The 23237-nt window shown below is 41.1% G+C and overlaps 2 protein-coding genes across 4 annotated transcripts in view; one reads left to right on the forward strand and one right to left on the reverse strand.

Annotated features, from left to right (window-relative positions):
- Window positions 1–20182, reverse strand: part of LOC126475304 (uncharacterized) — a 598246-nt gene extending 578064 nt beyond the window's left edge. For both annotated transcript variants that reach the window (XM_050103074.1, XM_050103073.1), the window contains exon 1: window positions 19945–20182. In XM_050103074.1, the coding sequence (XP_049959031.1) occupies window positions 19945–19956 (12 nt within the window). In that variant the 5' untranslated portion in view covers window positions 19957–20182. The remainder of the gene's footprint in view (window positions 1–19944) is intronic.
- LOC126475303 (D-glucuronyl C5-epimerase B) overlaps window positions 1–23237 on the forward strand; it is a 417781-nt gene that overhangs the window by 265738 nt on the left and 128806 nt on the right. Inside the window, exon 1 of one of the 2 annotated variants that reach the window (XM_050103071.1) lies at window positions 21297–21512. The exons of the other annotated variant lie outside the window; for it this stretch is intronic. The gene's annotated coding sequence lies outside the window, so the exon portion shown is untranslated. Of the gene's footprint in view, window positions 1–21296; window positions 21513–23237 lie in introns of those variants that run through there. 2 annotated transcript variants of the gene reach the window in all.

The raw sequence follows: 23237 nt of genomic DNA on the forward strand, positions 1-23237 counted from the left end.
GGGAATTGTAGTTCATGGAAAAGAAACTATTCCTTTGAGGTTCACCGATGACATTGTTATGCTCTCAGAGACTGCTAAGAACTTGGAGGAAGAGGTGATGGGTATAGATACTGTCTTGAAAAGCGGCGATAAGATTATCAACAAAAGCAAAACAAGGATAATGGAATGTAGTAGAATCAAACCAGATGATGCTAAGGGAATTATATTAGGGGATGAGACGCTAAAAGTGGTAGATGAGTTTTGCTATTTGAGCAGAAAAATGATTATAGATAGCGGAAACATAGGTAATAAAATGCACATTGGCAATAGCAAGAAAAATGTTTCCGAAGATTGGTTGGTTGGTTGGTTGGTTGGTTGGTTGTTTCGGGGAAGGAGACCAGACAGCGAGGTCATCGGTCTCATCGGATTAGGGAAGGGCGGGGAAGGAAGTCGGCCGTGCCCTTTGAAAGGAACCATCCCGGCATTTGCCTGGAGCGATTTAGGGAAATCACGGAAAACCTAAATCAGGATGGCCGGACGCGGGATTGAACCGTCGTCCTCCCGAATGCGAGTCCAGTGTCTAACCACTGCGCCACCTCGCTCGGTGTTTCCGAAGAAGAGAAACTTGTCAACATCGAATAAATATTTAAGTCTTTGCAAGTATTTGTACGAGATAATAGTATAATGCGGAAGTGAAACGTAGACGATCAATTACTCAGATAAAAACAGAATACAAGCTTTCGAAATGTTGCACTACAGAATATTGTTGTGAATTACTTGGGTGGGCCGAATAACTAATGAGTAGAACTGAATCGAATTGGAAAGAAAAGAAATTTATGGCACAACTTGACTAAAAGAAGGGATCGCTTGACAGGATACATCCTGAGACATCAAACGAACTGTCAGTTTGATAATGGAAGGAAATACGTGAGATAAAAATTGCAGAGATAGACCAAGCCACCAGTATCGTAAGCAGTAGGTTGCAGTAGCTATGCAGGTATGCATCGAACAGATCAGCATCAAGACCTACGTCAAATAAGTCCTCGGACTGAAGACCACAACAACGACCTTTCGGGAAATGTTGGATACCACCTCGTACAAGAAACTACAGGACAGTCAAATGAAAACGAGACAGATGGAAAAATGGAAGTAAACTGTTTATTTCAAAACTAATCGTCCGAGCTCCTAATACATTTACCCACCGTGAGACAAGACGGTCAACGCCTTCACGGGAGAACGTTTGCGGTTGCCTACGAAGCTATGATTGTACCCAGGCGTGCACGTGTTCGTCCGAAGCAATTCGATGGCCACGAACGTCTTTCTTCGAAGCTCCAAAAATATGGAAATGGCCTGGGGAGAGATGGAGACTTTATAGATGATGTGTAAGGGCTTCCCAGGGAAATTTCTGCAGCGTAGTGGCCGGACCCACATGTTGCAAAGGTTGTTTGGAGTACGCTATAGACGTTTAGCTGGAAAGCATTTACACATCCTTCATACAGTCCCGATCTCTCCTCATGTGATTTCCACGTTTTTTGAACCTTGGAGAAAGACATTCGTGCCGAGGATTTGTTTCGAATGAAGAGTTGCTCGCCTGGATAGTCCATAATTCTCGTTTTTATTTTACTTCCCCCTATACAGTGGTCAGAAACGGTTTGAGAAGCTTGTAAGGGTGTTGCAGGGTAGGTTGTGCTGAGTAATAATTGTTAAGTAAAGAACTAGATACGTTGTGCTGTCTTCGAGTTAATTAGCACTGAAGTTAGCAAGTCAGGCTATTGCGCGCTTAAATTCGAGCGGCCGCCAGATACAATTAGTGGCAGTTTTTTCATTGCGTAGATCACAGTGCACGCGACTGCTCAGTCTTTGGCTCAGGTTCGATCCTTAGTACAATCATGTCTAATTTTTGTATCGCTCTCTTGTTCGGTTTTAGGAAGCCAAAGGAACACGTTTGGTAGTGGTATATTTAAGTCAGATATCGTTTAGAATGTCTTTGTGCAGTGTCAAAGCACGTGCTTTGTAAAATTACTTTTCTGTAGTCTTTATATAAAGAGTGGGTTCAATAAGTGTGGGCGATTACCTTGAGGCATGGCGTTAAAAAAATTATCGTAATATTAGTTTTCAACGTGCATCCCCTCCCTTGATACTCTTCTGGAACACCTTGACAAATCTTCTGACAGGTGAATACGGTTCGGAATCGATTTCACATTCCGCTGAAGTGATTCAACATTCTCCAAAGACAGCTACCCAACCCCCATGAGGGCAGATTTGAGATTTGGGGGCAAATCGGGCGGATAAGCTGGGTGTTCGAAAATATCGTCCATCTTCTGGCAAAAACTGACGCACATAAACGATGCCGAAGGACGGAAAATAGTGACAGTGAATAAAAACACTACCGCAGTTCTCTTGCATTCAAAACAAATTATTGACAACGATATAAAAGAAGTACTACTAGTACGAAGTGGCACAAAAAAGTTCCCGAAATTTCAGTTTTGCACTCTAATGGTTTCAAGTATACTGGAGTATCGCTGGGCGTCTCTCCATACATCCTTCTGAACCAGTGTGGCAACCGGCTCCGAGCTGAGATGTTTAGCTGTTGGCTGACGTTTTTCCATTGTCTGTTACGCGAGTTTGCGTTTTAGCGATGGCTAACTTGAAAGACCACAGTGTCTGATTAAGGTTTGTTTTAAACTTGCGGAAACGCGCCGACTGAGGTTGACGAACGATCGAGTCACCACAGACTGTTCAGAAAATGAGGGATATGAGTCCTCAGAATCGTAAGAAAGGCCATCAAAGAGCACTGCAACACCTTGGAAATAAGTTACCGCATTCGCACGATAGCATGCGTACCTAACGTGTTCCAAAACGCCGCGCATAGAAACGAGATTTTCCGGTGCTCGTACCTCGGTTTCTATTGGTCATAACAAGGTAGGGTCAAGTTTTTTCGATAGCCCTAGGGCTAGAGTCCATTTCTATACCCAACAAAAGAATCTTCTTAGTATCACTATCCTACAATAAAAGGTCAAAGTATGAATATTACGCACTTCCTCCTGCTTAGGCAAATAGAGCAAACCGGTTGGTTTTTCTTGCATTTGATGTGGTCTACGGTGACCTTGATGGAACTTATGGAGGCACCAGTAGTTCGTGGCCGGTTCCTCAGAAACCCATCACCGGCGCACCAAAAAACCCAACCGAGGATTCCAAGATGGCAATGCACAGCAAATGGCTGAAATTTTTCCGATATATTCCTAAGATCCCGATCTCGAACAACTTTGTAAATTTTCTTCATATCTTTATCCGCTTCCGAGATATAGAGGCTCAAAGTTACCCTACTTGTATAGTAAAATGCGGTGTGAGACGAAAACGTAGTTTATAAAGCGACATAACACAGAGAAATATACTGTAAAGTATCTCCGTTATCGTCCGGGAACCCCATGTTGTAGTACTGAAGCACATGCAACATTTTTTGCACGTAAAATCCGATCTGAGGAGTAAAATTAGTTTTGCGTTAATTCAATTTCATCTAAGTAAACTGTCTAAATTTTACTGACCGATACATTTCTGAATGAGTTACATTCCCTGTTCCAGCGGGGAAAAGAAGGGAATCATCAGAAAAAATGGTCCTATCGGAGCAAAGAAATACGAATATGTTCCTGTTTATTTAAAAGACGCTGACCGATATGTGTTGTACCAGCTCTCTCATTCTACCTTCCTTAGAACCTTTAAAAAATTTTCCAAAAATTTTTGCATACGCTCATATTCGCGTTTTTTATGCTGAGAGAGAAGAAGACAGTGGCATTGACAAGGAGAACTAATAAATACCAGAAGGTGGTAGACAGTGGTTGTGTTGTAAAAAAAGCGAAGGAGACAATGGGTCTGTGAGAGCAAGGGAGGAACTCAGTGGCAGTGGAACATACTTCATAGTGAGAGAACAGTGTTAGGAAAAGGATGAAGGAGACAGCGCCAGAGAAGGAGGAATAAAGAGAAAGAGAAGGTGGAAGTGAATGAGAACCAGTGATAATGAAGGCAGGGTCTATGACAATGACAGCAAGGAAGAGAGAGAAAGTAACAGTGAGAAGAGACAGCAGCAGTAGGAACGAAGGAATGAGATATTAGCATTAAGAGACATCAAGAGGGAGACAGTGACAGTGAGACGAGACTGTAATAGTAGGATAGAATGAAGAGAACTGTGGCTGTGGGACAGAAGATAATGACAAATGAATTGGGCTGAATGAATGAGTGAGAAAGAGCAACTGGGAGTGGATCGGTATGAGCGACTTGCAGCGGTGGACATGTGAGTGTGAGTGATTTACAGTTGGGAGAACTTGTGGGAGATTCAGGTGAGTCGCATATTTAAAAAAAAAAGCGTGAATATGTTCGCGTGCCAAAACTTTTGTGAACATTTTTAAAGGTGCTGAGGACGGTAGACTGCGGTATCTGGTATCCATTTTTCAGTCAGTGTCTTTTAATTAAACACAAACATACTTGGTTATTTTGTACTCCGATAGGATCATTTTTCCGCCGGTGGCACGTATGAACGTTTTCTGTCACAAGAATTGAACACAAGAGCGACCTGGGGAGAGATGGAGACTTTATAGATGATGTGTAAGGGCTTCCCAGGGAAATTTCTGCAGCGTAGTGGCCGGACCCACATGTTGCAAAGGTTGTTTGGAGTACGCTATAGACGTTTAGCTGGAAAGCCTTTACACATCCTTCATACAGTCCCGATCTCTCCTCATGTGATTTCCACGTTTTTTGAACCTTGGAGAAAGACATTCGTGCCGAGGATTTGTTTCGAATGAAGAGTTGCTCGCCTGGATAGTCCATAATTCTCGTTTTTATTTTACTTCCCCCTATACAGTGGTCAGAAACGGTTTGAGAAGCTTGTAAGGGTGTTGCAGGGTAGGTTGTGCTGAGTAATAATTGTTAAGTAAAGAACTAGATACGTTGTGCTGTCTTCGAGTTAATTAGCACTGAAGTTAGCAAGTCAGGCTATTGCGCGCTTAAATTCGAGCGGCCGCCAGATACAATTAGTGGCAGTTTTTTCATTGCGTAGATCACAGTGCACGCGACTGCTCAGTCTTTGGCTCAGGTTCGATCCTTAGTACAATCATGTCTAATTTTTGTATCGCTCTCTTGTTCGGTTTTAGGAAGCCAAAGGAACACGTTTGGCGACGCCGTCTCTGGCGGGTCACTTGAATGCCCTTATTGTCTAACTGCAATGCTAATTAACTCGCAAACGGCGCAACGTATTTATTTTTTTCTCAACAATTATTTCTCAGCACAACCTACCTTGCAACACCCTTACAAGCTTTTCAGACTATTTCTGATCACGCAGTCGATCCAAATTTGTTAGTGTAACAGTGCAAAACTTGTTTCTCGTGATTTCGTTGTGAGTTCGATGCAATGGTATTCGTTCGGTACGACACGGAGACAACAGACCGAGCAATATTGAATTCCGTATTAGCTTTCAGGATACAGTACATGCTTTCGCGACCCACACACTACAGCAACGATCACCTAGATTTTTATCGAACACCTTTACAAAAGCTCTTAGCCAGAACGATGTTCAGAGTCGCCGTCATATTCCGCTGAATCGATTCTGCTTCCTCAAAATACTACTCTCTTGAGAGCAGATTTTAAGTTCGCAAAGAGTATAAAGCATGCCGAGGAGAATAGGGAGCTGTTCGAGGACTGCTACCCCCCTCTTGACAAAAACCTAATGCACAAGAACGCTACTCTGGGTCGAAAAACAATGCATAAAGTATAAATATACACCATCGCATTTCTCGTGCACTTTTAGTAGTTCATAGGCAATCGTTAAAACAGAGAAAAAGTGAACTGTTTTAGACGTATACTGGTAACTTGTCATTTAACAATTTGATATTGAGTTCTACAATACTGTATTACTCTACCTTGTTTGTTGCGAATGTAAAATGACCTCACAAAGAGAGTGATAGTACTCACGGACAGATGCTCTGCTAGGATGAATAAAGGAGAACTGTTCAAAAACATTTTTACTGAATTTGATGTAGACGCATCTGCAAAGATTAGATGATGCTTAGACATAGGTGTTATAAACGTAAAAGATTGGCTGCGAAATGAAAATGACACTGGCTACATTTGATTTCTGACGACGAAATTATCGCCGTTTGTCAGCACACTGTGACGTTAGAAGTGACGGATTAGCTAAGAAAACTGGCGATGTATCTAAAGACGTTATGACACACACACACACACACACACACACACACACACACACACACACACACACACACACACACACAGGCAACAACGAAGCCAAACAAAATAATGGTTGATACGGAACGCCAGGAGGAAAACCTTCGACCGAACTTCTATTGGTGAAAAACTTAACGTGATCATGCTGTACACAAATGACATACGAATGTGATCCTAAGAAATTTACTGATATCTCAGGCTATAGGGCTCACTGTTTTTCTTCTTCCTTCTTCAATATGGTGAACATTTAAAATAATGAATAATTTGTGTCTTTAGGTGAAAATGAGAATAATGTTTGTTTTTATAACAATTAACCCACGTCATTCTGTTTTTATGACTTTCTGTTTTATGCAGTTTTGCGAGTATTCGAATTACCTACAACACCACCTAGCCCGAATAAACAATGTTCCATTGTACAAGAAATTACAGTTAACATAGTTCCATATTTCAAATTTGTTAATGTGTCCATTTTCAGCAACAAAATTTATTATATATTATTTATATTAGATATGATTTATATTATAATATTTTTTTATTTTCTACTTATCGAAGCAAGTTTTTAGCAGGATAGTGAGTAAGAAGTATGGTGTGAAATTTTCAAATCTATAAGTAGAAATAATACTGAAATCTTCGAGAAAAAAGCCGCTTTAGACACATCGAAAGGCGTCTGAAATGGAAATTAATATTATCTTGCAACAAGAAAAAGGCGTCTGATGCTCTAAAAGGTATACAGTACACTCTCTCTTACTCGAATCTCGAAAAATCAGTTGTAAAATTGACTTTAAAGAAATGGAAGTTTTCGACTTTCGCAGAAAAGAAACAGGTTCTTGAACCCATGGGCTGTGAAATGGAAAAGGCAAGAAAGAGGTACCAAAAAATTTCGGAATTTCGTCATTCGCACTATTGACAGTTCTGAAGCAGAAACATCGAACTGCTGAAATTCAGCTAGGTGAGTATCCCCGCCCTGAAATTTTATTGAAATAGCGTACTCGATATAGAGCACAAAACTTAACTGTCGGAGGTTATATGTTAGTCTGGGCACCGAAGGGTTCGTCGCTGGTGAGGGTCGGCTCAACAACTTTAAAAAGGCATAACACCGTATTTACGAAGATTAGTGGAGAGAGTGCGAGTACCGATGACACTGTTCGTTCGGCACAGAAAAATGAACTAGGATGCTTGCTGGCAAATTACGACCCACAACACGTGTTCGCTACTGACGAAACAGGATTTTCCTTTAAGTGTCTTCGCGACTGGAAATTGACTTTTACTGGTGAAAAATGTCGTGATGGAGAATAGAGCAAAGAAAGAGTAAAGCTGTTGCTTGCTGTCCTTGTTACTTTAAAAAATGAAGAATCGTTCAAATGTTTTACGAAATGATTCGCCTACAAATAAGAAATAAAACAGGTTACCCAAGCATTTGACGCATTTAATTTGCTGTACAGGAGTTCGAGCATCATTCAAAGGCACGTCAAATATTTCTGCAATCTATCTTATTTCTTACTTTTAGACACACCATTTCATAAAACATCTGACCAGTTTTTCAATTTTTTTTTAAATTTACAAATTTTGCTCAGAAAACGTTACCTTATTGAAACTTCACTTGCTATCTTAGCGTCTTCAGTTTCCAAAATGTCCAAAATTTAGTTCTTGATTCGAAGGAAACAAGTTTGAAAGTCAAATATCACATCATTGTAGCTTTTTGTGCACATATTAGCTTGATCTCGAAAAGATAAACTTTTTGAAACCTCATTTGTCTTCCTAATGTGTGCTGTTCTCGAAATTTTCTAAATTAGTACATGATTCGAAGAAAGCCATTTCATAATGAAATATCACTCCAGTTTCGCAAAATAGCCACGCCTTGAAGAAATGAACTCTTTGACACCTCATTTGCAGCCCTAGAGCCTTTTGTTTTTGAAACGTCGCAACTTTAGTATCTCATTCGAAGGAAGCTTTTTTGGCAGTTAAATATCACCCCAATATCACTTTTTATGAGCTTGAAGAGATAAAACCTTTGAAATTTCGTTTACTCAGCTGTTTGTGAAATATTTCATTTTTCTCTTAAATTACTAATTAAGTGCCTGGCCAATTTGACGCCCTATTTCTCCATTTCTCACTCTTCCTTTGGCTACGAAAATATGGACAAAAATTCATTGTGTAACGTTCCCTGAAATCACTAATTAATTTTTTTAATTGGCGTTATTACTTGAAAGCAATTAAATACTGTTTTTGCAAAACTAGACCTCAAGCTGATCAGTTTGACACTCCTTTTGTCCATTGCCCACTCTTCGTTTGGGTATGAAAAACCAGACAGAAGACCACTGCGTAATTTAGAGGCATCTTATTGAGCGAAGCCACAAAAAGGCGTCGTTAACAAAACTTTGTCCTGAGACCAAGTCTATCAGTCAAACTCTCGATAATTCGAGTTTTGGATTTCAGGGAAGTGGAGCAACACTCAAGGCAATACTGACCCTAAGACATCCCTTAAAAGACTGAAAAAAGATTAAGCTACATTGACAATTTAGATTGAAATAAACCCTTTCAAATTGTGAAGGTAGCAGGGACAAAATTCAGGAAGCGAAGGGTTATCTGCAGCCAGACTGCAGTTAAAAGAATTGAAAGGCATGAAAGGGAAGCAGTAGTTAAGAAGGGAGTGGGACCAGGTTGCAGCCTACCTTGATTTTACTTCATTTTATTCAGTCTGTACATTGAGCAATCAGTAAAGGGAACATTTGGAAAGGGAATTATAGTTCATGGAGAAGAAGCAAAGACTTTGAGGTTTGCCGATAACATTTGTAATTCTGTCAGAGACTACAAAGAACTTGGAGGAACTGCTGAAAGGAATGGACATTGTCTTGGAAAGCGGATACAAGATTATCAAAAATAGTAAAACAAGGATAATGGAATGTAGTCGAATTAAATCAGTTGATGCTGAGGAAATTAGATTAAGACACTAAAGATAGAGATGAATTTTGCTTTTGTGGAACTAAAATAACTGACGATAGCCGAACCAGAGTGGAAATAGCTACAAATGCATTTTTCAGAAAGAGAAATTTGTCAACGTCGAATTAAATTTAACACTAGAAGCGCTGAGGGGGCATTTTTGTCCCATAGCAAAATTTTAACCACCCTCTCTCCTCTAATTGTTTTAGAACGTGGGTGAGTGTTACGGCTTAATAATACGAATTACAAGTCAACGCCGTCAGTTGCACAGTTTTCGAGAATAAACGAGGACTACCTAGACCCGTCGACGTAACATTATTGTCCCTCTGAATAAACTAAGCGGTGCCGACTGCCACACGTTGTTGGCTTCCTTTATTTGGCCCGCTGCTGCAATGCAAATCTAAAACTAAGTGCGGCGTCTTCGGTGGAATAAAACTTCATATAACTAGCACAAACAGGCGCTGTGAAGTAGTGCAACATCAATCGTAGTCACGTTCTCGCGAATGAGCAGGTGTCAGCCTTGATAAATGACACTGGAGAAGCTGAATCTGAGGGAGAGCATGTAGACGTATTTCAGCTGATTCTGATTATGATGCGAAATTAGTTACAACTGGGAACTCGTATGAATCAGAGACCAGCTATGAAGATTCTTTTGAGTTTCCATGTAAACATAGTAGTGAAAATAGTAATAAATGAAACGTTTCTGAGACGTATAGTTTTGTTTTCCCAGTTTTCGTTGCGGTTGTGTTCTTCCCACGAATGATGCTCATTTCACTGATCTATAGGAGCCGCCTCATCCAAAGGGCAACCACATCATCACGATAACAGAAAAGTTAGTAGAGACGGCTCTGCCATAATGATTCGTGGTTGCAGAGCCAGAACTGCTACGGTTGGCATTTATCAAGATAACAATAATGCATAGAGTTTAGGTACAGCGAAACGGTGCAAAATCGAACTATGCAAATGCTACAAGGTGCCGTAATTCAGGTAAAAATGCTTTCTCGGTAATTTGTTTGTCGGTACAGAGACTGAAGCTCCTGACGGGCCTAAGTGGCTACTAATATTGGAACTCCTAGGAGCAGCGGAAAGCAAAATGTTCTTCAGGAGAATTTTGGCCTTTCTCCATAAGCGAAAAGGTTTGTCTTTTCTGGTGTCACGTAACTGCTTCAGGAAATTTATGATGTACCTCGCGTTTGATTTACTGTCGACACGGTCCGAGCGGCTAAAAACATTAAAACTTGCTCTCATGTTACACGTATGTGGTACAGTCATAAGAAACTGCCAAAAGTACTCCTGATACGTATACCTGTGTCGATAAGCAGTGTTCCTGTTCAAGTTTAGATGTCTGTTCACTCATTTCAAAACCTAATAAGTGTGGGCAGAAATACGGGATGACTGTCAATTAAGATTCTCAGCGTATACTGGATGCTTTCCCACATCTTCGTAAGAATGAAACTCGTGCTGATAGTGAACGTAAAGTATCTATCATGACTTTAACTAATATTTAGTACTAAAACAAAATAACTGACAATAAGAGTGACTATCTGTTACAGTAAAATTCATTCCCTAAAATAAAAAAGGGTAAGAACAAACTGTAAACGCATCGATTAGAGATGGGACATTTGTGTCCCGACAGTTGTTAAGGGGGTTCGAAAATTCGGCGGTTCTAGTGCTCCGTCTTTGTAACGATCACATAGATATTGTTGTGGGGAGCGCAAATCAGTGACTGCAGTTTATTTGCAGAACACTCAGAAAATGAAAAACTTGTACTAAAGAGACGACCTACACTAGACTTGTCCGTATTCTTCTGGAGTTTTGTTGCCCGGTGTGGGATCCGCACCAGATAGGATTGACGGAGGACATCTAAAAAGTTCAAAGTAGGGCAGAGACAGTGCAACGGATATGATACGCAAATTGGAGTGGCAATCATTAAAACAACTGCGTTTTTCGTTGTGGTAGGATCTCCTCGTGAAATTTCAATCATCTTGCTTTCTTCTCTGAATGTGAAAATACGGGGTGTCTCAAAACGTGCGCTATAACAAATTTTTCAGCCCCCAATTAAGATATTCACACCATATTTGGCTCATGTGAGAAACACACTTGCGTGCGTTCCAGCTTGTCGTGATTGAAGCATTATGACAACGGTTCAAGAAAAGGCTGAGAGTATGGACTAGTTTATTCAGACCAAACCGGAGACGCAGCCTCAAAGGAACTTCGAAACATGATATATGAAGCAACCACCCTTGCGGATTTAGATATGCCAGTGATACAGGAATTTTATGCAGACAGGAAGCGTTTATGTGCAGCATCACACTGGATGACCAAGAATAAATGAAGCTAACACAGAACGGATTTGCAAGAGTGATCCAATTCTTTGGCCTCATAGGCCGCCTGACATTACACCGGTGGACTTCTACGAGGATAAGCCAAAGACAGAGTCTACCAAAGGCCCGTTAACCACATTAACGATTTAAAGAAGCGAATCGTCGCTGCCATTGTCACAGCTGATGCGAATATGTTGCGCCATAAGTGGATAGATTATCGTGTATGGATAGAGCTTGAACACAGACTGGGTGTCGTGCGTGGACACCAAAGGCGCACATGTTGACATTGACTGAATGACATAAAAACTTTGGGAGACGGGGTGTCACGTAAGCCAGACATGGTGTGAATATCTTAATTAGTTTTGATACTGTGACACATTAAAGTTCTACCGTATCTTTTGAGACACCTTGTATTTTCTTGGCACCCACCTACATAGGGGAAAATGATCATCATAATAAAATAAGAATATCAGAGCTAGCACCTTTTTCCCGCGCGCTGTCCGAGAGTGAAACGGTAGAGAAACACCTTGAAGGTGGTTCGATAAACCCTCTGGCAGGCACTTAATTGTGGATTGTAGATTAAACGTGTTGATTTAGATATAGAAGTAATTCTATAAAATGTAACCCAGCGCGGAAATGAAACGTGGACGATAAATAGCTCAGACAAAAATAGAATACAAGCTTTTGACTTATCGAGAGCCCGCCCTCTTGTGGAGTACTGCAGTGGTGTATGGGATGCTTACCTGATAGGATTAACGGAGGACATCCAAAATGTTCGAAAAAGGACGACTCGTGTTGTATTATTGTTGAATAGGGGAGAGATTTACACGAATATGATACGCGAATTGTTCAAAGTAGGGCAGAGACAGTGCAACGGATATGATACGCAAATTGGAGTGGCATTAATTAAAACAAAGGCGTTTGTCGTTGAGGCAGGATCATCTCATGAAGTTTCAATCACCAAATTTCTACTCAGAGCGTGAAAAATTTTGTTAGCGCCCGCATGCATTGGGAAAAATTATCATCATAATAAGATAAGAGAAATCAGTGCTTCTACAGAAAGATTTAAGCATTTTCAGCATGCTGGGTTAAATGCAGGATAGAAGTTTGTAGTTAACAAGTCTGATGTAGAAAACAGCCAAAGCTGCGAAATTTAGTTGTTCTTATTTAACTAAGAGCCGGTTTCGGGTATCAGAACCCATTCTTAAATTATCCAAACAGAAAAAATGGTAATTTTTGTTTTGGCTGGAGCCACATTCATGATACATTTTTGAATATACTGCCACCATTTGACTGTAATAATTTTTATTTTATTGTTATACGATCCAGATTTCGGCCTTAGGCCATTTTCAAGAACAGAAAATGGAATAAACAATAGAAGTACAAATAATAAAAGCACAGCAATCATAAAAAATAGTGTATAAATACCAAGATTCGTTACTTTACTTATATGTCAAAAGAATCAGACTGGTATGAAATACAAGTCCTTGTCGAAAAAGCATATGCGGTCGCATAGGCCAGATCTGCCATTAGTAAAAATGAGAACACCTCTAAAACGCCCAAATACTCATACGTATTGCAGACTTTTATTCCTGGACCCTACAACACTGCAGTTAAATAAAGTTGCTCACCAGTAAACAGGTATGCGCCACGCTACTGCATCTGAGCAACAGATATGGACATAGATGAAACGATCTTCCACAGATCGCCAGAGAGATATCACAGTCTGAACAGTGCAATCTGTGTTGTATAGGGGGCATGCAATCTGTTGTGTAAGGGGGCAAGGTAGCTTAACTGTTTATTTTGCGTGATGATTAATTATCTTGACATACGTTGGTACATATTAAAGTTTGCATTATATGACATGGAGGTCCACTATTAAAGTTCACAAGCAAACTTCATGAAGTGCCTTATCGTAAAATAACTACTCCCTTATGTAGTGCACCTTTTTTTTTAATTAACTGTATTACAAGGTAGAAATTCCATGTTTGTTACAAATATATTACGATAAGACACTTCACAATATTTACATGTGAATTTCAATACTGGACCTCCATTCCATATAGTGTGAACACTGTCATGTACCTATGAAGGCAAAGATAATTATATTACCAAGCAAAATAAACAGTTCAGCTACATAGTTCCCTGATACTTCACAGATTGCATGAGCAGACTATGATGTCTCTCAAACGATCTTTGGAAGATCTTTTCATTATGTTCATGTCAGATGTTGTTACACACAATAGTGTGCCCCATAGATGTTCACTTGTTAGCTGTTTCATATAACGGCTCTGCTATAGACTTGGTTGGTTGGTTGGTTGGTTGTTTTATGGGGATTGAAGGGACCAGACTACAAAGGCCATCGGTCCCTACTATAGAGTTCAGAAATTAAACTCTGCAATATATTTACTAATGACAGATCTGGCCTGTACGACCAGATACGCTTTTTCGACGAGGACTTGTATTTCATATCAGTCTGATATCACTTGACATATAAATAAGGCAAAGAAAGATTCGTGGTGTCCTTTTTCTTGTTTTTGTGATTTGTATTTCTATTGTTTATTTCAATTTTTTGAACCTGAAAATGGTCGAGGGCGAAATCTGGTTCGTATAGCAATAAAATAAAAATTATTGGAGCACGCAACACAATATTAACATGGTTTGTGTGGTATCACGCAATGCATAATTTTTTACTGTTTGGATTATTTGAGAATGGATTCTGATGCCCGAAACCGGTCATCAGTTAAATAAAAAGAACTGTATTTCGCACCTCCGGCTGTTTTCTACATCAAACTGGAAAGATTTAGGTGTTAGTTTCTTACCGCTCGTTTTGTACTATCGCGACTAGAGGATAGAGTACCACGGATATGGTACGCGAATTGGGATCGCAATAATTAAAACAAAGGTGTCTTACGTTGCGACAGGATCTTCTCATGAACTTTCAGTCACCAACTATCTACTCAGAGTGTGAAGGTTTTTTGTTGGCGACCGCCTACATAGGGCGAAATGATCATCGTAATGAAGTCAGAGCTCGCAGGGGAAGATTTACGTGTTGGTTTTTCCCGCGCGCTTTTCGAGAATAGTACGCTAGAGAAACAGCTTGAAGATGGTTCTATGGAGCCTCTGCCAAGCACGTAACTGTGAATTGCAGAGTAGTTATGTAGATGCAGCCGTAGATGAACTGTAGCTGCATGTTTCTTCGATTAATAGTACCAGTTTTTTCCCGTGCAAAAAATGCATCTACATCTACATCTACATGATTATTCTGTAATTCACATTTAAGTGCTTGGCAGAGGGTTCATCGAACACAATCATACTATCTCTCTACCATTCCACTCCCGAACAGCGCGCGGGAAAAACGAACACCTAAACCCTTCTGTTCGAGCTCTGATTTCTCTTATTTTATTTTGATGATCATTCCTACCTATGTAGGTTGGGCTCAACAAAATATTTTCGCATTCGGAAGAGAAAGTTGGGGACTGAAATTTCGTAAATAGATCTCGCTGCGACGAAAAACGTCTTTGCTTTGATGACTTCCATCCCAACTCGCGTTTCATATCTGCCACACTCTCTCCCCTATTACGTGATAATACAAAACGAGCTGCTCTTTTTGCACCCTTTCGATGTCCTCCGTCAATCCCCCCTGGTAAGGATATCACACCGCGCAGCAATATTCTAACAGAGGACGAACGAGTGTAGTGTAAGCTGTCTCTTTAGTGGACTTGTTGCATCCGCTAAGTGTCCTGCAAATGAAACGCAACCTTTGGCTCGCCTTCCCCACAATATTACCTATGTGGTCTTTCCAAATGAAGTTGTTCGTAATTTTAACACCCAGGTACATCTACATCCATACTCCGCAAGCCACCTGACGGTGCGGAGGGTACCTTGAGTACCTCTATCGGTTCTCCCTACTATTCCAGTCTTGTATTGTTCGTGGAAAGAAGGATTGTCGGTATGCTTCTGTGTGGGCTCTAATCTCTCTGATTTTATCCTCATGGTCTCTTCGCGAGATATACGTAGGAGGGAGCAATATACTGCTGACTCTTCGGTGAAGGTATGTTCTTGAAACTTCAACAAAAGCCCGTACCGAGCTACTGAGCGTCTCTCCTGCAGTGTCTTCCACTGCAGTTTATCTATCATCTGCGTAACGCTTTCGCGATTACTAAATGATCCTGTAACGAAGCGCGCTGCTCTCCGTTGGATCTTCTCTATCTCTTCTATCAACCCTATCTGGTACGGATCCCACACTGCTGAGCAGTATTCAAGCAGTGGGCGAACAAGCGTATTGTAACCTACTTCCTTTGTTTTCGGATTGCATTTCCTTAGGATTCTTCCAATGAATCTCAGTCTGGCATCTGCTTTACCAACGATCAAATTTATATGATCATTCCATTTTAAATCACTCCTAATGCGTACTCCTAGATAATTTATGGAATTAACTGCTTCCAGTTGCTGACCTGCTATTTTGTAGCTAAATGATAAGGGATCTATCTTTCTATGTATTCTCAGCACATTACACCTGTCTACATTGAGATTCAATTGCCATTCCCTGCACCATGCGTCAATTCGCTGCAGATCCTCCTGCATTTCAGTACAATTTTCCATAGTTACAACCTCTCGATATACCACAGCATCATTCGCAAAAAGCCTCAGTGAACTTCCGATGTTATCCACAAGGTCATTTATGTATTTTGTGAACAGCAACGGTCCCACGACACTCCCCTGCAGCACACCTGAAATCACTCTTACTTCTTACTTAGTTGAACTGACAGCCTTGAGAATTGTACTATTTATCGAGTAATCGAATTCCAACGGATTTGTTTTGGAACTCATGTCAACTGCCACCTGCCACACCATACAGCAATCTTTTCTAAATCGCTTTGCAACTGATACTGGTCTTCGGATGACCTTACTAGACGGTAAATTACAGCATCATATGCGAACAAAACTTATTGGACCGATTGTGTATGTGTTGATTTCGATTTTTAAAAAAAAATTGGTAGTTTGGTTCAACAGTGTTGGTTCGGTGCGAGGCGGAGAGAATGCGGCTCCGGCTCCGTCAGCGGACGAGACATGTGGAGCGGAGCGAGGTGTCCGCGCGCGGAGGCGCGTGGCCCGGCTGTCGTAGCGAATCATAAACACGTAACGGCCGACATGTATCTGGGCGCTGAATGAATGGCGAGGCGAGCGCCATGTGCCCCTCCCAGCGGCGGTGGCGCCAGGGCGGGGGCCGCCCGCCGCTGCGACTACTGCAGCGCACCTGCCCACACGGCGCGCGGCGCGGCACACCACACCTACTCGGCGCGCCACGCCGTGCGGACGGGCCCACACCATCGATCCCGTTGCCGCTGCCGCCGCCACACGCCTTACGCTGCGCTCCCGAAAAACCCCCCCAAAAATTTTTTTCCTCTCTCCAAAATGGCTCGACTCGAACGGCGCGGGAACTTGGCTTCTGCGACCGGACCACCCCGCCCAAAACGGCGTCCGCCCCCGCCGCTGCGGGTGAGGCCGCGCGCGCGCGCGCGCGCACGCACACACGCCGGCACTGCGTACGCACTCCGCCCACGCGCTTTCCTGCGTGCTGCCCTCCTATCGCCAGCGAAAACTGTGCTCACTGAAATTCGCAAACTACTTCACCGCGTGGTACTACTCTCGCAAGCGCCTACACTACACATTTATTTATTTATTCTAATTTTTCAATACGGTACGATCACAGGAGCGTTTAACAATGCGGTAACCTATTTCGACCAGCCAGTGCTCGTCTTCACATTGTCAGTTGATAAAAGAAGGAAACAAGAATCACTGCAGATTCTATAACGTCTACCAACTATTCGAATAACGACGTTAAAGAATATAATCATACGTATAAGGCACACGCTACAAGAGGCGATCAAACATTCTTTGTCAACAATACTAAAGGCAACATACAGAGGTCGAGGCTGTACAGGGGGAGTGCTACACGAAGATACCATTCATTGTCAAAACAGCAACCGCGCGAACACTTAACACATTCGTAACAATAATAGGAACACCGCCATCTCAAAGAAACAACTGAGAAATCAAAGAAAACGATTATCAGGCACATATCATAACACGAAAGTTCGAAAAACTCCGAGCGAACGTAGTGGAAAGAGAACTAACGAGCTAACAGGAACCTAACAGAAAATGGCATTCATAAATAAACCATTCGAGCGAGAGGGAGAACAAAGTTTCAGAACCATAATTAACAAACGCAAATCTGCTCAGAAGTCTCCTCTATAAAATGCAAACGCTCAACTACCACGGTAATAAAAAGGCACGAATGGATGAAGAGGTATTGTAAAGGATTAAAGCAAATTGATGCTAGATTAGATCAAACGCGCTCCGTGGATGGACGCAAAAGATAAAAGAAAATCGCGACTAAATTGAGAAATTGTGGAAGCGTTGTTCGAAATAAAATAGGCAGCATCATATAGTATCTCAGAAACCGGAAATAAAGTATCATAAAAACGAGTGAATTACAAGTAAATAAACGTGGTGCTTACTACCGTAGCGTGCGTAACCCGATGCGCGCTTGTTACTCTCGTACAGCGCTACGGTACACTATGCTAGCTACAATTTTGAAACTTGTAAATTTTACCGCGCTATGATTTATATAATGCCACGTATTTCTGCTCAGCATAGTATCTACTACGAACCAATGCTTCGTTTGCAAAGACAGTTTATAATCTGTCTTCTATTTGAGATCCGAAACAAGTAACAAATGTTACGTGGACACAAAAACAGTAAAACCCACTCTTTCTGACAACAACGCCGAGTAAATGCGCTGCATAAAATAAAGTCTAATTTTGCTTTAATAACATAGTTCTCGTACTAAAATTGCTTTGTTTTTGCTGAGTGACAACTATATTGATGACATAGCTTCTCCAAGAATCGCACGCTTTCCGACGTCACTGAGTCTATCTAATTCACGACGTGCAGTCTCCGGACAAAAATCGGATAGCAAAGACTCTTTCTTTCGTCTCCAAACTCAAATAGTTATCGAGATTGATGATCTGATCTACAGCAAATATCTGTTTACTATGCGGTCACAGATAAGTACGTGAAGAATTACAGTTTGGTGCGATCACACCTTCCTCAGCCACACAGCAATGTAACATTCCATACCTAGACGCATTTACGCCATTTAAACGTTTTAACAAAGTATCTCCATTAAGTACGTTGTACTGCAAAAGAAATCACAAAATTTAGTGCAATATAAAATTTCTTTTCTAATTGATAACTTTCACTGAATTGCATGTAGACACGCTAAGCTTATGAGAGAGAGCTGTAACCATGGCTGTGTATTGACGCCCACACATACATAAACATCGTCTCGATGAATAAAAATATGCTATCTTACAGTTTCCATTTTTATAAAAAAAATCACTCCTTTTGTCTTTACAGATATTAATGTGTCAAAATGTTAATATCTGCAAGAGCTACCTATTTCTCTACTCATGCGATCGACAGTCTTACTGGCCGAATATAGCAGCTCACTATGGAATACAGTTTGCAGTTTTTAAGGAATTATCTCGAGGAATGGCTTGCATCTACTCTGTTCACTTTTTTTCCTAGCTGAAGCACTGCACAGCTTCCAGATATAACTGTTCCTAAGTTATCAAGACAAAACACGTTTCGGAAACGGCATTAAAAATGCTACCGGTGGCCATATTACTGAGAAAATCGTTCCAGTGAGCCAGAATAAGACATCCTACAAGAAACACGCTCAAAGTAAAACGACCCGCAAAGTTTAAAACGACTCCCCCCAATTTCAGACGGCTTACGTACAGAATTTTTAGAAGGTTATGCAAGTATAAGAACTTCTTTAGAGCTTCTTGAGAGATTGTACACGATGACATCACGCTTTCGTTCTCTTTCCGTAGTGTATACAACTAAGTGCCCGACTGTGTCTTTGTACTCATAATAATAAGGCGGACTTGAATAAGTAATTATAACAGACATTAAATACAACGAAAAAAATCATAAAGAGCTCTGTAGTACAGCGCTTATACATCGTAAGGATCTTTTCGTCTGCAGGAGGCACGATTACTAAATGCTGCTGAATCAAGTAAATGACAAATATCGTCTTACGCTATTATCAAATATCAGTGGCTAGTCGCACAGGAAACTTGAAATCACAGCTCCTATGATTAATTTTAAGAGGCATAGCACTGGAACATAAAATCTCCGGGGTCAACCTTAGAAAGCCGGAGTACGTCGGATATACAGACGCGGTGAGGTTTTACGAACTGTAAGTTGTGTTAAGAATTGAAAGCATCATGACAGAAAAATAAGGGGCGGCTAGAGTGAGTTTCGACCCGAATAGGTGCCCCACATTGGGAGCTGTCAGGCGGCGAGCGAGGCCACCACGAGGGGTGTCCTGGCCGGCGTCTGACCGCCTAGTTATCCAACAACACACAAAGTAACATGCTGATGCTTTGCTTACCTCCCTTGCCATCACGGCATCTCCTCCGCTGGGGATAGGCCGAGGATGCTGCACCCCCTAGCCTAAACAGCACACTCTCCACTCAGGCTCCTTGTTCGAGTCCCGCGCACGCCTACCGCCGAAATTTGCGTCTCATGACGCGATAGTACTTTCGTTCCGCATGGTGAGTGCTACCTCGCCAACGTGATCACGGCGGACAGAGAGGCGAAACAAGGGAAAAAAAAGCACACCAAACACTAGAAAAAATACACTCACTCCCACAAAAAACCAGTCCCTCGAATTAAAAAAAAAAGCACCCGTACCACACCACACACACAGTTGCCCCCTTCACTTAATCCATCATTGAAATCTTCCCGAGAACTAGGTTGCCTTCATACTAGAAGAGACCCCCCCCTCAGCGAAGCAGGCAACCCTGCTTGCGTTGGTTTGCGGCGAGTTGACTGCCATCTGCCGGACGATCGATTCTCGGGGCGCATCTCCGCTAAGACGTGTTCGGGCGGGGTTGGGAAAGGAGGGGTTAGCTGCCGCGAGAGTGCGCTTCGCACACGCACTGGCAGTGGAGGGGCGATCCGAGGGAGACTTTGTTCAAGAAAGTGTTGTGGGGATTCCCTCGTCCTTGCTATGAGATCTCACTTCCTTCGTAACATGTCACCGTTTCATTCCTGTGTTGATTTTCATTTACAACGAGAAATTTCATAATGGACAATACCATTTTGCTACGAGTAAGCCACCTCAATTGAGACAGAGCGTCCGAACAATGTTTTAAGTACACACATTGTTTATCTTGTTTATTTACGGTGGATAAAGTTGCCGTACAGTGTCAAGATCTCTCACAGTAATGGAAATCATTTCCCTTCCTTTAGAGAACTACGTTTTTTCTGAAGTTAAGTTCAAAATTTTTCGGTAATACGAATAATACTGAAAACATTTTAGAAATAGTATAGACAAACAATTGTCAAATACTTTGCGGTGTACCTAAATTTTTAAGCGGGGATCCCCAGTTGACCGGTGAAAATTTCCTGCATATTAACTTACTCTGTAACAGCTACATTATTCAATTTTAGTGTCCTATATAGGTATCTAGAGTAGTATTTTTATTTCTGTAGTGAGGCCTTCCTGCTGTTCAACTGTGAGCTGCGTCAATCAATTAAAATTCGTGTGAATATAGCGGGTAATATATTGCCTTCTCCAATAGATACGGTTTTATGAGCTGGAATACATTTATTGATACGCAGTGTTACTTTAGTATTTTATATGTACAAACATTGTATATCTCTGTTGTCTAGATACTATTCGCACGAAGACCTTTGGAACAATATCCGGTGTCGGAAGATCTTTGGTTCTGGATTTGTTTTTAACCTGACCTGCAGGGATGTTGTGATTGGTTGCGTAGTACGATGTGTCAAAATATGATACTGAGAGGCGTGGTGTTGCAGTACAAGAAATGATAACAATGTAAACTGTTGTTGAGCGTCATGAAGTGTGGTTGACTGGCAGCTTCAATTTTAAAATGTAGGAGTTAGTCCGCATCCCAAATGGGAGCTGGAAAACTCAACCGTATCTAACAGGTGCAGTAGCTTGACGTATTTACCAACTTTTAGTGTTTCTATACAGTTATAATGCTATTTTCACGGAGCGTTGCCGGTAAGTATACCGTCATATGAGAAACATAACGACATGTAGGTTGATTGTAGGAATAGGTGGATATTTTTAATCGGTTCGAGGGAAATGACTTCGAAAATTTTGAAGCTTGTTTTTCTGATTCCAAGTTCAGATTTTATGAAACCACTTATAGATATATGATGTAGAAGTATTTGAACAAACTATCCTCCTGTAATGTAAGACTTACAATTACGGATAGCAACTGACGAGTCTATTGTCGATGAACTAAATGACATTATCTGAAGCTGAATATTTTGTCCCATCATGATAGGCATTTTCTGACTTCATAACTGTGTAGCAGTGGGAAAATTCAATTCTTGATCGAAGGTGTTTTAATACTTTGACATACAACGTTGACTTTAGGCTATAAAATCGAAGTTAAGAACCATTAGAATCATCACACCTATCTCTTGTTTTGGATAATTATCTGATTAATAATTGAATTAGATTCTTCGCATGCTGTGACCAGAAGGGGCTGTACTATAGTTACAATAAGTGGGGAATTTCTTAGAACATAATGTAAGAAAACAATGGTTAGTATTGTCCTCTATTACGGCATCCACCAGAGTGACCGAATATGTGTCTAGAAATTAAGTAAAAGTATCCCAGAGATCTACACACACAGGCCATAACCAGATTTTTGCAAAGTAAAATTTGAGTCATTGTAGGCGTACATTTAGTCTGAAGATTGTTGTTGAATAGCCCTATCATTGCAACAAGTGAGTCCATGAGAACTTAAGATGTGTGTGACTTACGTTACCCCCCCCCCCCCCCCGGTGTGTGACTTACGTCACCCCCCCCCCCCCCCCCCCCCCCCCGAACTATGTCTTTCCACCTACCCAAGAATTTACTCCTTTCTTGCTGCAGAAGGAACATAAAACTTCTCAAAGCTGCGATTAATATTTCCTTATAAAGTGTTTGGGCTTAACTTGTGTATTCCCCACCCCTGAAATCATGATTGTGGTGGAAAAACTAATCTGCAATGCAGCTGGGGTGATAAGCATAAAAATGGCAGTAGACTTTCATACAACATCAAGATGATGTCATTAAAGAAACAAATTTTTGCACTGCTATGACTTTCCTTATTTTGAACATGGTTTGCATCAGAGTGCTGTTTGACAACATTTATGTAATACTTAAGCACAAGCTATGTAAATATTAAGAAGTGGTGAGGCAGTTATACCAGCAACGAATACCATATTACAAAGGACAACTAAAACAAGTAAAAAGAATTATATGTTCTGCAAACTAGATGCAGAAGAAAGTCTCACATCCCAATGAAGGACTTGAAACATTTAGATCAGGACAGGAGTGGTAGAGAAACTATGGCTCAAGTGTAAAAGAAAGTTGACAATGCACTGGATAGGTATTTGCCCAGTAGAACATTTCATGATGGAACCCTCCTTGGTATAGTCACTGTAAAGAAACGGTGGCTACTGCGTAACAGGTATAGATAAAGCATACACCTATAGAAAGAGAGGTGTTGAATGAAACACATTTATCTGTCAAGAGAGAGCACTGCCTGAAGACGTTAGTGACTAGTGTAGAAAAATATTGTTGAAAGATCTTTCGCAAACCTAAATGAATTCTGTTTGTATGTAAGGGCTGTTTGTGGCACTGAATTTAGTGTC

Source organism: Schistocerca serialis, chromosome 4 (assembly GCF_023864345.2).
Source record: "Schistocerca serialis cubense isolate TAMUIC-IGC-003099 chromosome 4, iqSchSeri2.2, whole genome shotgun sequence".
Taxonomy (NCBI): Eukaryota; Metazoa; Arthropoda; class Insecta; order Orthoptera; family Acrididae; genus Schistocerca; species Schistocerca serialis.